Here is a 13,792-nt window from a genome sequence, read left to right as displayed (position 1 = left end):
AAATTAAAGGTCTTAAAATCAGAGAACAAGAATTTAACTTACAGGCATTTGTGGATGATTTGGTTTTTAATATAGAGGAACCACTCGAAGTAGGAATGATACTATTGAAAGAAATCAAATTCAGAAATGTAGCAGGTTTAAAAATAAACAAAAAACTAAAATAATAACCCAAAAATTAACAACCATACAGAATCAAACATTAGAAGAAAGTTTAGGAATTCAAATAATAATAATAATAATAATAATAATAATAATAATAATAATAATAATAATAATTTATTGGATTTGTATGCCGCCCCTCTCCGTAGACTCGGGGCAGTTAACAACAATGATAAAAACAGCATGTGACAATCCAATAATAAAACAGCTAAAACCCTTATTTATAAAAACCAAACATACCCACAAACATACCATGCATAACTTGTAATACTGAGGAAAGTAAAATATTTAGGAATAAATTTAACATCAAAATGTACTACAATTAAAAATTACAATTAGATAGAACTACTTAAACAAATAGAAAAGAAATTAGAGAAATTGAATAAATTACCAATATTTTTAATTGGGAGAATTTCAACAATCAAAATGTCTGTCTTACCACAAATTTTATATATTTTTTCAGACTATACCAATTAAATTAGATAAAACAATATTGTGACTGATTAAACAGAATATTAGTTAAATTTATATGGGCAGGGAAAAGGCCCAGAATCAAACTAAAACATTTAGAGGACAACAGCAGCTAAGGGGGGTTTGGACTTCCGTACTTTGAACTATACTACCAAGCATCAGTACTAACATGATTAAAAGATTGGATACAAATTAAAAACAAGACTTTTGATGCTAGAGGGATATGATCTGCAAGTAGTTTGCCATGGATTTCTCTGGGATAAGAAACATAAGACATTCTTATTTTAGGAGACACAAAATTAGAGATTTAATGTATGGACTTAAATTAAAAAATATCACTACTCGAAAATACCGATCTGGTTTTCAGGAATGGAAGCTATAATACACCCAAATACAATGGATTTAAATAAAATGGTTATCTATTTGGAAATTTTAGAGGAAGGAGGAAAATTAAAATCAGTTCAAAAATTGGAAGAAGAAAGAATAAGAATTGTTTGATTATTTCCAAAATTAAAACAAGACTAGAGAAAGAAAAGAAACAATTTGGAATTCAAAAAGAAAAATCCGAATTAGATAGGAGGCATGACAGAGCCTATAGAAAGTAGTGTTTAACTAATATACTGGAAAATATTTCTAAAAACTTTGTAGAAATAGATAGAAGGGTAACTTTTACTTTCCTGTATGATTTCTATATTTTTAGGCTTAAGAAGTGCTAATAGAAAATAATACAATGAGATTAGCTCTTTGTTAGTTGCTCAAGAACCACAGATTTTATTTAAGGAAAGAAGAATTGGGGGAAAGTAACTGATTTTTGCTAACTAATTTTTCAGCAATCACAGCAGAGATAGAAATGTTATATTTCAACTGCTCTCATGTGAGGGGGGGTTGTTGTTATAAAAAATATTGTAATAATAATCAATTTGAATGATTTTTTGTAAATTGTGGAGTCAATAACAACATGGTAATTGTTCAAACTGCCCAGTGATTCCTAGATAGTAAAAATGTTTTGAGGGTTTTTCTATAAAGCCCTTTATGGCACTGGACCAGAATATCTCCGGGACCGCCTTCTGTCGCACGAATCCCAGCGACCAGTTAGGTCCCACAGAGTTGGCCTTCTCCGGGTCCCGTCAACTAAACAATGTCGTTTGGTGGGACCCAGGGGAAGAGCCTTCTCTGTGGCGGCCCCAACCCTTTGGAACCAACTGCCCCCAGATATCAGAGTTGCCCCCACCCTCCTAGCCTTTCGTAAACTCTTTAAAACCCACCTCTGTCGTCAGGCATGGGGGAATTGATACTTTTTCTTCCCCCTAGGCTTATAAAATTTATGCATGGTATGCTAGTATGTATGATTGGTTTCTAAATTGGGGTTTTAAATTAACTTAAATATTAGATTTGTTTACATTGCATTATTATTGCTGTGAGCCGCCCCGAGTCTGCGGAGAGGGGCGGCATACAAATCTGATAAACAAACAAACAAACAAACAAACAAACAAACAAACAAACAAACAAATAGTGAAATCTGGAGAAATTTTGCCCCAACAAGATATTGGAGTTAAAATTTCACCTGCCAAAAGTGAAGAAAATGGGAAATTTACATAAAGTCTGTCAATAAACCTTGAAGGTGAGATTTGACATAAATTTGCCACTTTATGAATAAATTATGAAGTGAAATTCTGTGTTTTATTCCAAAGTTGTATATTTAGCTTTTAAGTTAAAAGTTACAGTATGTATCACACATTCAAATCTTACTAAATAATTGTTTCCCAGCTTTCTGCATCAGTTTTCACCTTCTTTGCCTGTTTTCTGTGATCATTTTACTATTATGAATAGAATGATTGAGCTGGAATGGACCTTGGAGGTGTTCTAGTCCAGCCCCCTGCTCAAGCAGGAGAACCTATATTATTTCAGTTAAGTGACTGTCTAGACCAATAGTGGCAATTTTTTTAGAGACCGAATGCCCAAACTCTAACCCCAAACCCACTTATTTATCACAAAGTGCCAACAGGACAATTTAACCTGCGTAATGAGGTTTTACTACCTAAAATAATGATAAACAAGGCAGGATTCAGCTAATTGTTCTAAGAAAAACTGTAATAAAAGTACTTTTATGCCCCTTCATTTTTTCTTGCTTTTGAAATAGTACGTTTAGCAACAATAAAAAAGATTTTTTGTTATATCATTTCTCTCTTTCCCCCCTCTTTCCCCTCTCTCTCTTTCCCTCCATATCTCCCTCTCTTTCCCTCCCCTTTCTCTTTGTCTCTCTCTCTCTCGATTTCCCCACTTTCTTTCTCTTTCCCTCTCTCTTTCTCTCCCTCTCTTTCCCTCCCCTCCCTCTCTATCTTTCTGTTTCTCTCACTGTCTTTCCCTCCCTCCATCTCTTTCCCCACTCCCCCTCTTTATCTGTTTTTCTCTTTCTCTCTTTCCCTCTTTCCCTCCCTCTCTCTCTTTCTCTCTCCTTGTCTCTCCCTCTCTTTCTCTATCTCTGTCTCTCTCCATCTCTCTCTGTCTCATCTCTCTCTCTCTCTCTGTCATCTATCTATCTATCTATCTATCATCTATCCATCCATCCATCCATCCATCCTCTCTTGCCCAGCTTCATGTGTTGTATGAATCCAGCCACTTGATCTGTGGAGGGGGAGTGGAGGTTGGTAGGCAAAGCCAAATGTTAGAGATGCACGCATAATAAGGCAACTCCAACCTGGATCCTGTCAGAGAGACAATCCCCCTTCCCTCTCCCTCTCTCCCCACATGGTGGAGGTCTTGGTGGCCTCAGTGCAACTCCCCCCTCAGAGGCAACCAGCAAGCAAACAAATGTGGTGCTCCAGCTGGGAACCGGTGGCACGGAGCCCCACCTTTGGCCAGTGAGAGCAGAGCAGGCAGGGCATGCACCTTCCCCACTGGCTGGGAGGGACATGCGAACCAAATGTTTGGATCTATGCTCAACTGAGTTTGTAAGCGAGCTCGGTCGGGTCAATTTGGCCCATTTGGTTCACTTCAGCACAGAGTGGGAATACAGAATCACCCAGAAGTGAGCCACAGTTAAGAGACAAAGGAACCTGTGGCTTGATGACATCCAACCTATGGCATGCTGTGCTGGGGTGACAATGTGTGTGCCCACAGAGAGAGTTTTGTGTGCCACTGCTGGAACATGTTATATAGGTTTGCCACCAGGGGTCTAGACTCTTCTTAAAAACATCCAGTGATGAAGGGCCCACAATTTCTGGAGGCAAGCTATTCCGCTGGCTAATTGTCCTCACTATTAGGAAGTTTCTGCGCCGGTTGCTTACAGTACTTTCAAACCATTGTTTTTTGTCCTTCCCTCTGGTGCTTTGTAGAATAATTTGACCCCCTCTTCTTTGTGGCAGCCCCTCAATTATTTGAATACTGCTGTTATGTCATCCCTAATTCTTTTCTTTAGACTAGACAAACCCATGAAGCTGTTGAACCCATGAAGCCGTTCTTCATATTGGTTTAGTCTCCAGGCTTTTGATCATCTTAGTTGCTCTTTTCTGAACTTTTTCCAAAGTCTCAACATCTTTTTATGGTGACCAAAATTGGTTGTAGCATTCCAGGTGTGGTCTTACTAGGTTTTTATAAAGTGATAATAATACATCACAAGATCTTGATTCTATGGCTCTGTTTATACAACCTATGAATATAAGACAACCCACATTTTCTCAAAATATATTGATTCATAGATGTAATGGAGATTTGTCGGTAACTTTCCAGTGTTGTAACCATATGGAATGAAAGTTATTGCCAAAAATAACTTCCTCTTCCGAATAAAAGTGGCATCAAGAAACCAGGGCTGAAGTGGTATCAAGAAACCAGGGCTGAAGCAATGCAAATATCCTCAAAGTACATACTCAGAATTACTGAAAAGAAGGAGGGTTATATTGATTCAGGGGACATGATTTCAGAGGGAGAAAATTGGGTTAATATCAGAAAGAGCAATATCATCACCCCACCTCACCCACTTCTACTCTTGATAGGACAACAACACAGACAAAGTATTTTAAGTCTGATTTTTCATAGGTAGGATTTTTTTTCCTTCATAAATTAAATGGAAGAAGTTTAAGTTGTGAAGGAAGTTGAAGAGTATGAGAACCAACAAACCTAGAGTGAAACTATGATTATTTGTAAACTGGGAAAGTGGCAGGGGCTAGAAATAGCAACTAAGATTAGAGGTAACATTTTACCACAAACATATAGTTAGTTTCAAAACAGTTCTTTTTCTGAAGGAAAATAATCCTGTAGGAATATTTAGCTTTTAGTGGAGGATAGACTTCATTTTAACAGGATATGATTACTATTTACTGTACTCTTAGGATAACAGTGTATCCTATTTAGGCTTATATCCTAAACCGATGGTGTCTATTCTAAGATTGTTAGACAATCTGCAGCTCAGGACAGAGCTCTTCCCTTCCCTGGCTCCATCTAATTCAGCTGGGATCCAAATTCAAAGAACAATGCAATTTAAAGTAGAAAATTAATAAGTCAGGAGGAAAAGTCTATTCTTATACTAAGTACAGTTGTTTTTGATAGTTGTTATGAAGGAAAATGTAAGCTGACTTTATTATTATTGATTACATATATTTTATGGTCAAGAAACCATCGTTTTTTCCATAATAGTATTACAACAAATCTTTGATGTAAATAGCAGTGAGAGAAAATATAAAGTATAAAAGAACAGGAATCTACTGATTTTATTATGCGTGTATATGTGTTAATGTTTCTCTCCCTTCCCCTCTCCCTCCTCTCTCTCCTTAGCATTTTTCAAGTGCAAGGTCCACTTTTTATTTTAACAGATCAACCAAATGTTGATCCATCCATTCTTACAGAAATTGAAAGAGTGATTGGCCCAAAGTCACCCAGCCAGCTTTCAGTTCTAAGGCAGAACTAGAATTCATAGTCTCCTGGTTTCTAGCTGGTGCCTTAATTGCTGGATCAAAGTGACTATCTTACACTAACTCTCTTTCTAAGTCATCTACAGATGTCTCTTCGTCTTTCTGGCAGGATTAGGTAAATTTTGTGAATATACAACACTTTACAAAGTTTTGGACAGCTTAAAATGAGAACCCCTTGAACCTGCATTGGAGTGCATAAGTGACTCATGAGACAAATTATGACATTTCACTGTTTTGAAGCTCACTTAAATACCAACTTTGGCATCTGCTGTTTCTATTTCCTGTTTAGTCAATCGACTTGGAGTGTGTATTGATAAATAGGTCAAAATAACCCATCCCTCCCAGGCATATTTAGAACAGTTTCAGGGAAATTAAGGTGGCAGATAATGAAAGGGAACAAGATAGATTTTCAGGCACAATTTTAACTTTTCAATTTCAAGCCCTGCATTTCTAAAATTAATTTGATATAATTTATTTGGTATTTCAATCATTTATCAAAAGGAAAAAACACTTAAATGTTCTTTCCCTATTTATGTTTTAAAACAATAATAACAACCAATCTCCTCCACCCTTTGTTTTGTCATACATGTGTACATGCTTATTCTGTTTTCAAATGTGTGTATTAAATAACATCTGACACTTCTTTCTTTAAGAAAATATTATGCAATTAGAATTCTTGATTCCAACCTAACCCTTCATATAATAAATGCAATATATGATTTAATATAAGAAACAGAGCAATATTTAATTATAATCTAGATAGAATAATCATAGAAGAATTATGTTTTTCCAAAAAGTTCCCAACATCTTCTTACCAATAAAATAAAAGATGAAAATGTATCTGATGTTATATAATTGTTGCTGGCTTTATCAGAATTTTGAATAGGAGTATTCTACAATGCAATAATGTATTAGTGTTCCCATTTTTGACCAAGAGTAGGAGAGCGCTATTCAGCCTGTCCTTCATAGTTTAATATTCATTCTAATGTCAATGATGACATTTCACAACAGAGTATAACATTCAGTGCAACTCTTAACACTTCTCACCATGTAGTTTAACATTTTCTAAGTCCCTCATTCAAAAAATGTCCATAGCAGCCAATGTAAGTATCTAAATAAATATTCCCATGAATTCAGGCATTTTATCTACATCAAGGCATTCTGAACTGTTTTCTGATGATAATAAATGTCTTGGAAAATAAGAAAAAGTGCCAGAGCCCATTGTAACAACATTGCCAAAAAGGCACTAAGAGTTGTTAATCTAATTTTGGATAGCTTCTTCTCTAGCAATATTACATTGATAACCGGATCATACAAAACATATGCTAGACCAATTCTCAAATGCAGCTCATCTGTCTGAAACCCACATTGCATATCAGACATTAATACAATTGAGAGAATCCTGAAATATGTAACAAGAAGAGTCCTCCACTCCTCTATTTGCAACAGAACACCTTATTCCACCAGACTTGAAATTTTGGGCTTAGCTTAGAGCTACATCGTTTTCATCTGACCTAAATGTAGTTCTTAAAATTATCTGTCACAATGTCCTACTTTGTAGTATTCCTTGTGTGAATCAAAGGTCATATGGATGGGCACACCCAGATATGCTGGAAACCGTACCTGGAATATTTATTAGTTCACCTTATGTTGTTAGTATAAGTTAGCATGAGTTTTGCTAAGGCTTTGCCATTGCAGACTTCTCGGTAGGCCTGGAAATTTCAGGGAAAGTTCATGTTCTCAGAAATAGATAGTTTTGAATGAGAACATGAGAACAGATGGGGAGTAGTGGCTGGCACCATTAAGCACATTCTTTTACCTAGCTTAATCACAAGTTTTTGTAAACATCTATCATATACCTGCAGCCTTATCTATGATGTTGGCAGGCTCATGAATTATTAGCTGCATTAGGTCATAGAGAACAGAGAATTATAAAGGGTGCTGTGTGAAATAAGTTTAGTATAAGTTAGGATATATTTATGATAGGTTTAGGACAAGTTATGTTTAGTTAGAATAAGTTAGGATAAGTTACTTCTTTTGGTTCTTTTGCCTTCATGGCCCTTTTGGCCTCATGGCCCTTTCTTGACTAATAAAGTAAGGCCTTTGGCTTTTTTTTTTTACCCTGCGATGCTCTTTGTATATGTCTGAATCTATGGTGATTCAATACTACCTATCAATGAATACTTCAGCTTCAACCACAACAATACTTGAGCACACAATAGATTAAAACTCAATGTAAAACGCTTGAAACTCGATCACAGAAAATACGATTTCAGCAACAGAGTGATCAATTTATTTATTTATTTATTTATTTATTTATTCAATTTTTATGCCGCCCTTTTCCTTAGACTCAGGGCAGCTTACAACATGTTAGCAATAGCAGTTTTTAACAGAGCTAGCATATTGCCCCCACAATCTGGGCCCTCATTTTACCCACCTCGGAAGGATGGAAGGCTGAGTCAACTTTGAGCCGGTGATGAGATTTGAACCGCTGACCTACAGATCTACAGTAAGCTTCAGTGGCTTCCAGTACAGCACACTTCCTGCTGTGCCACCCTGGCTCATCTAATGTTGTGCCAAATAAGAGTTTCTACTGGAGGCTTTTCCACTTTGTTCATTTAGGCTTTCTCCCTGAATGGGTCCTTTCCTGATGAGTAAGATGCTCTTTCGCAGTAAAATTATTTCCACACCATCACTGGCCTATTGTCCAAATTTACTTGTACCTACTTTGCTTTTGTTTATGTTCATACCAATGATGGCCTTCTTGTACATGTTTTGACAAAATAAATAAATACATAAAATAAAATATTCTATTCTTTACAGCTCTCCTTGAAAAACCGCTTAGCAAAAGACGAGACAATGAAGCTGTACAGAAGGCCAAGATACTTTATTCTTCATGTATGAATGAGAGTGAGTAACTGTTTCCATACTGTTAGAAACTATATGGTACACAACTGTTAGCCTCTATTAGGAGAAGAAAGATGTACCAAAATTAATTCAAAACAATCTAGAAAGTCCTAATATACCTGTGCAGTGAATTTTACATCTCAGATATGTGCATTGGGCCACTTTTTTTTCTGATTGCAATTCAATCTGTGCAATATTATATCACTTAAATAACTATATAATGTCATAGGCTACTATATTTTTGTATGAAAAATGTATAATCTTTAATGTAGCTTTTTCTAATTTATTGCTCATTTGTTCTGTTGATGGTGTCAATAACAAATGTATTATAACACACCAGGAAATACCAGTGTTATTTCATGGTTAGTGACTGACAATAGTAATTTCAGGAGGGAAACTGAGTAGTATGCTTGAGATAGGGGTTTTTTAAAAAGATTTTTTTAATTTTTTCTCCATAATTTCATTTGTACATCAATACATACATACCTTGAAGAATTTATGCATTTTAGTTCAATCAATCGAAAGTCAGTATCTTATTTTGCACCTGTTTTCAACTCCTGTTCATCAGTCTGTTTCTTCTTTTTGTTACACTCTCCTCCTTCTCCATCTCTTCCTCCTACCTTCTTACTCCTTCGCTCCCCCTTTACTTCTTTCCACTCTTTCCCCTCTCCCTACACCTTTCTACTTCCTCTTACTTTGCCTTTCCCTGAGTGCTTTTTATCTTAGCTCATCTCATATTTAACAGACTGATAATATATTCCAGATTCTTAAATTAGCAATGCTTTTTAAAAAATTATTATGTTCCTATCATTTCTATATAAATAATTCTTTAATCTATGTATGTGTTACCAATCTAATGCTGCTACTTAACCTAGTTTTGTCTCCTGGATCTACCAATAATTAATTTGAAATTTTTAATTTCAAATTAACTGCTATGTTTTAATCATCAAAAATGGTTATTGTCTCTCATGCCTTTTAATTTAAAGGCATATTGCTGTCTCCATTTTCCTTTACTTTTTTTCACTCTTTCATTTTGGTAAGTATCAATATTTCTCTTCCATTCCCATTTTATTAGCTTCCCCTTTTCCTTTCTTTTCCTTTTGTACCAAAAATTTATTTTCTTCCAAACTCATTTTCTCCCCTTTAAATGTGTTATTTGTATTTATCTACTTTTAATTGCTCTTAACCGCTATTTCTCCCTTCTTTTTAAATTATTTTCCTCCAATGACAATAGTCTCCTCTTGCTTCCTCCCCCCCCCCAATGTAAATCCCAGTGGAATTCTTATATATCTCAGAATAATCATAAATCTGTCCTTTATTTTCTGTATCCTTTCCCTTTTTATCATCAAAAATCCAAATGTATAAATTGATCTTTTTTTCTTCTAAATCCTTTTGTCCTTTATTATCTTCTAATTCTTCTTTCTTCTCATTTTCATTTTCGACTATCACAATAATAAGGCGTTTATTATAATCTGTCTCTTTTCTAGGGGTGTAAAATAGGGAAAAGAATCTGCTTACCAGGTATTCATCTGGATAGCGTCCTTAGTCTGGTCAGCTTCAGCACATTGTTTTCTCCCCTGGTTAAAGGCTTAAAAAAACCTTTATTCTGAGAAAGTAACAATGAAAGAGCTTCCAAGCCAGTAAGAGCTGGGAACATCATTAGCACCTGGAAAGAAACAGTTGGAGCAAGTAGAGCAATGGAAAAACCCTGCAAAGACATAGGGCTTGGAAAATATTCTTCTTCATAGAGAGTAACAATGAAAGAGTTTGCAAGCTGGTAAGAGCTGGGAACATTCTTAGCACCTGGTTAGGGCTAGAGCAAGTAAAGTAATGGGAAAAAAACCCCTACCAAAATAGGGTTTGGAAAACATTCCTCACAGAGGGTAACAATGAAAGAGTATACAGTATATACTGCTTCATAGTACTTTACAGCCCTCTCTAAGTGATTTATAGAGTGTAAGCATATTGTCCCCAACAATCTGGGTCCTCATTTTACCAACCTTGGAAGGATGGAAGGATGAGTCAACCTTGAGCCTATTCATCAAGACCACAGTCCAGAAATCCAAAAGTTTAAAGTCAGTTCCAACTGCTAGAATAGGCCTACTTCCACTGCCTTTTATATTTTCTTTTAAATAAATTTCCAATGTAAGCAAGTCCAAGATGTGCTTTTTAACTCAATAACAAATTGTCCAAACTCTAAGATAGTTCTCCTGTTCAAGATCAGAAATTGTCAACGTACACAAATGTTCCCATAGTTTTATTATAATATATCTTCCAGCCAGCATTTGGCATTCTCCATTTTCAATATGGCGTTTTCAATATGGCGTTCTCCGAGTCTTCGGAGAGGGGCGGCATACAAATCTAATAATAATAATAATAATAATAATAATAATAATAATAATAATAATAATAATAAAATAATAATAATATCCCAAATCTGCCTTTCCTTTTCAAGAAAGTATTTTTCTTTTATATTTTAAGTTATTTTGTCCTTTACAAAATATTCTGTTTGGATTTACTTTCCCAATTATTTAAATCTTCACCAAATCCCTTATAACAAAGCTTTTAAAATTGGGCTTTAGTTCCAATTTCTTTAGTTTCATTACTCTATGGTTTTTGTGCTTGCTAGACAGCTGCCTTCTCCATGGTAAAATCCCTTTGTTCCCATTTAAATCTTAAACTTCTTCTTCTCCCTTGTTGTATCGGCAAACACCAGCTTCTGTTTATCTTCCTCTCTTTCCATCATGTAAGCTTCAATCTTGATTCCCAGATGACTTCCAATTTCCTTAGTCAATCAAGCAGTTAGGATGACACCGTTGTTTTCTGTTGCTGCTGGTTGACAGGCTATTGTTGGCAGGGCCGCCATCAGGAATTTTGGGGCCCCATACAGCCTAAGTGTCTGGGCCCCCCCGCCATTTTAAAACTACTGCTCCCCAATCCCGTGCCATGCCCACCATGGCCACACACCCTGGGCAAGCCCTCCCCTGGCCCTCTAAGGTCAAACACAGCCCTGATGTGGCCCTCAATGAAATTGAGTTTGACACCCCTGGCCTAGAGGCTAAATCCTATGAACAAGGGCTAAGAGAACGAGAATGTTTAGCTCAACAAATAGAAAACTAAGGCGGAATATAATAATAGTTTCCCAATCCTTAAAGGGCTGCCACAGAGCAGATGGCATCTATTTATTCTCCATGCCACCTGAAGGTAGTACAAGAAGCAATGGGCGGAACCTCACCAAGAGGAAATGCAATCTGGAAATAAGGAAAAACTTGGGACTGGGCGGCATAGAAATAAATAAATAAATAAATCCCTTATTTTTTATTAAAAGAAATTAATAATTTAAAAAAACCCAAAATCCATTACTATTAAAACAAAAACAACCAGCAAAACTATTAATAAAAACAGGTGAGGGCTGGGGTTTTTGTGTGTTATTATTAAAGTGCTTTTACCATATGCTTTAAATCAAGAGTCACTTCTCTCTCTGTTTCTCTCTCTTTCCTGTCATTCTCTGCCTCAATCATTTTCTCATTTGTCTTTTTTTCTCCCCTTTTTTCTACCATTTCTCTCTCTCTTCCTTCCACTCTTCTCTCTCTCTCTTTCTTCCTCTCTCTCACTCTCTTCCTTCCTCTCTCATCTCTCTCTTTCTTTCTCTCTCTCTCTCCTGCTTTCTTCCTCTCTCTCACTCTCTTCCTTTCTCTCTCATCTCTCTCTTTCTCTCTCTCTCTTTCTTTCTCTCTCTCTCTCTTTCTCTATCTCTCCCCCTCTTGCTCTATCTCTCCCCCTCTTGCTCTCTCTCTTTTTCTCACTTTCCCTCTCTTGTTTTTTTCTCTCTCTCTTGCTTTCTCTCTCTCACTCTTTCTCTCTTGTTTTCTTTCTCTCACTCTTTCTCTCTCTCTTTCTCACTTTCTCTCTATCTTGCTCTGTTGCTCTCACTCTCTTTCATTCTCTGGAGGCTGGCGAAAGTGATTTTCAATGTCGGGCGCATGGGCTGGTGCGCACTCTCCCCATTCCCCTGCCAGCCCGCCCGGAACATTCAAAGTAAGAAAAACCTTCGCCAGCTAAGGTTTTTCTTACTTTTAATGTTCCGGGTGGGCTGGCAGGGGGATGGGGAGAGTGCGTGCTGGCCCACGCGCCCGACATTAAAAATCACCTTCGCCAGCCCCCGCTGTGAGAACGCCTGACCCGCCTCTCCTGCAGCCCCCTCGCTGAGAGCCTGGGACAAAAGCGCTCTCAGCGAAGGGACTGCGAGAGCAGCGGGGTGGACATTCTGGCTGCGGGAGGAGCCGCGCTCCAAGGTGGGAAGCAGAGGAGAAAGAGAGGCGGATCGGGCGGGGTGGGCGGGGAGCAGCGGCGAGTAGCCAGGGGCGCGAGGGGGCTAGAGGCACGGGGGCGGGGGCGGCCGTGGCTCCATGCGCGCCCTTGGAAAAGGGTGTGCAGGGGGGCATTTTGGGGTGCGCTGGCACAGGTGTGCGCAGCCTACAGGGAACGGTGCTGGGCACAATGACTGCTGTGGGCGCCAGGGGGCCAGCACACGGTGGCGGGCCAAAACTGCCCCCCCATTTTTCAATTTGGCCGAGCCCCTGATGCCAGTAGCAGTAATACTGGCCTATCGGCGGCCCTGATTGTTGGCTCAGTTTACCAGCAGGTGCTTCTCTTGGTCCCCACACATTCAGAGTGGTTCTGACCTGGCATTAATTAATGTCAGGTCACCAAATGGCTAGGATTTGAGGATGGAGCATGGGGAACTCTGTTCTGCTACCATGTTGACCATGCCCTTTGAGACAGGGCTTTTGAATAAGTGGTTTATTATAAAAGCATACTAAGTTCATGGTCACATTAGGATGGAATTGAAAATGATTTAATTGATGCTTTAGAGCTGCAGTCCCCAAACTACGGCCTGCGGGACGCATGCAGCCTGCTGAGGCCATTTATCCAGCCCGCGGAGGGACGAAGTTGGAAGGAGGGAGGAATAAGGTGGAAGAGACCGAGGCCGTGATAAACGCACACAGAGAAGGAGAAAAAAAAGAGGGAAGGGGGGCGGTCGTGGTGTTGGCATGCTCGGGGATGCCCATCCTCCTCCCCCTTCCCCTCCACTGCTCTCCTTCACCTGCATGCAACATGCAACCACAACACTGCACCAACAATATCCCACCCATGCCTTCATCTTAAGAACACGGGATTCCCAGATAGACACACACAGAAAAAACCAGGAGGGGGGAAGCTTGTATTTCTCTCCCTCCTAGGAGGGGCTTCAAAATGCACCCCCACCAGCCCCCTGCAGGGAACCCCCAGCAATGCCGCCAGCAACTTCTTTCCTGGATGGAAATCCTGTGTTGGAGGGAGGGGAG

At 38.3% G+C, this 13,792-nt stretch overlaps 1 protein-coding gene across 2 annotated transcripts in view; it reads left to right on the top strand.

Annotated features, from left to right (window-relative positions):
* PHEX (phosphate regulating endopeptidase X-linked) overlaps positions 1-13,792 on the top strand; it is a 236,351-nt gene that overhangs the window by 75,387 nt on the left and 147,172 nt on the right. The window contains exon 4 of one of the 2 annotated variants that reach the window (XM_070750614.1): positions 8,361-8,447. The exons of the other annotated variant lie outside the window; for it this stretch is intronic. Within the exon in view, the coding sequence (XP_070606715.1) occupies positions 8,361-8,447 (87 nt within the window). The remainder of the gene's footprint in view (positions 1-8,360; positions 8,448-13,792) is intronic. 2 annotated transcript variants of the gene reach the window in all.

The sequence above is a fragment of the Erythrolamprus reginae genome, chromosome 4 (assembly GCF_031021105.1).
Source record: "Erythrolamprus reginae isolate rEryReg1 chromosome 4, rEryReg1.hap1, whole genome shotgun sequence".
Taxonomy (NCBI): domain Eukaryota; kingdom Metazoa; phylum Chordata; class Lepidosauria; order Squamata; family Dipsadidae; genus Erythrolamprus; species Erythrolamprus reginae.
The sequence above is the reverse complement of the archived record's forward strand: the minus strand, read 5'-3'. Positions and strand labels throughout refer to the sequence as shown.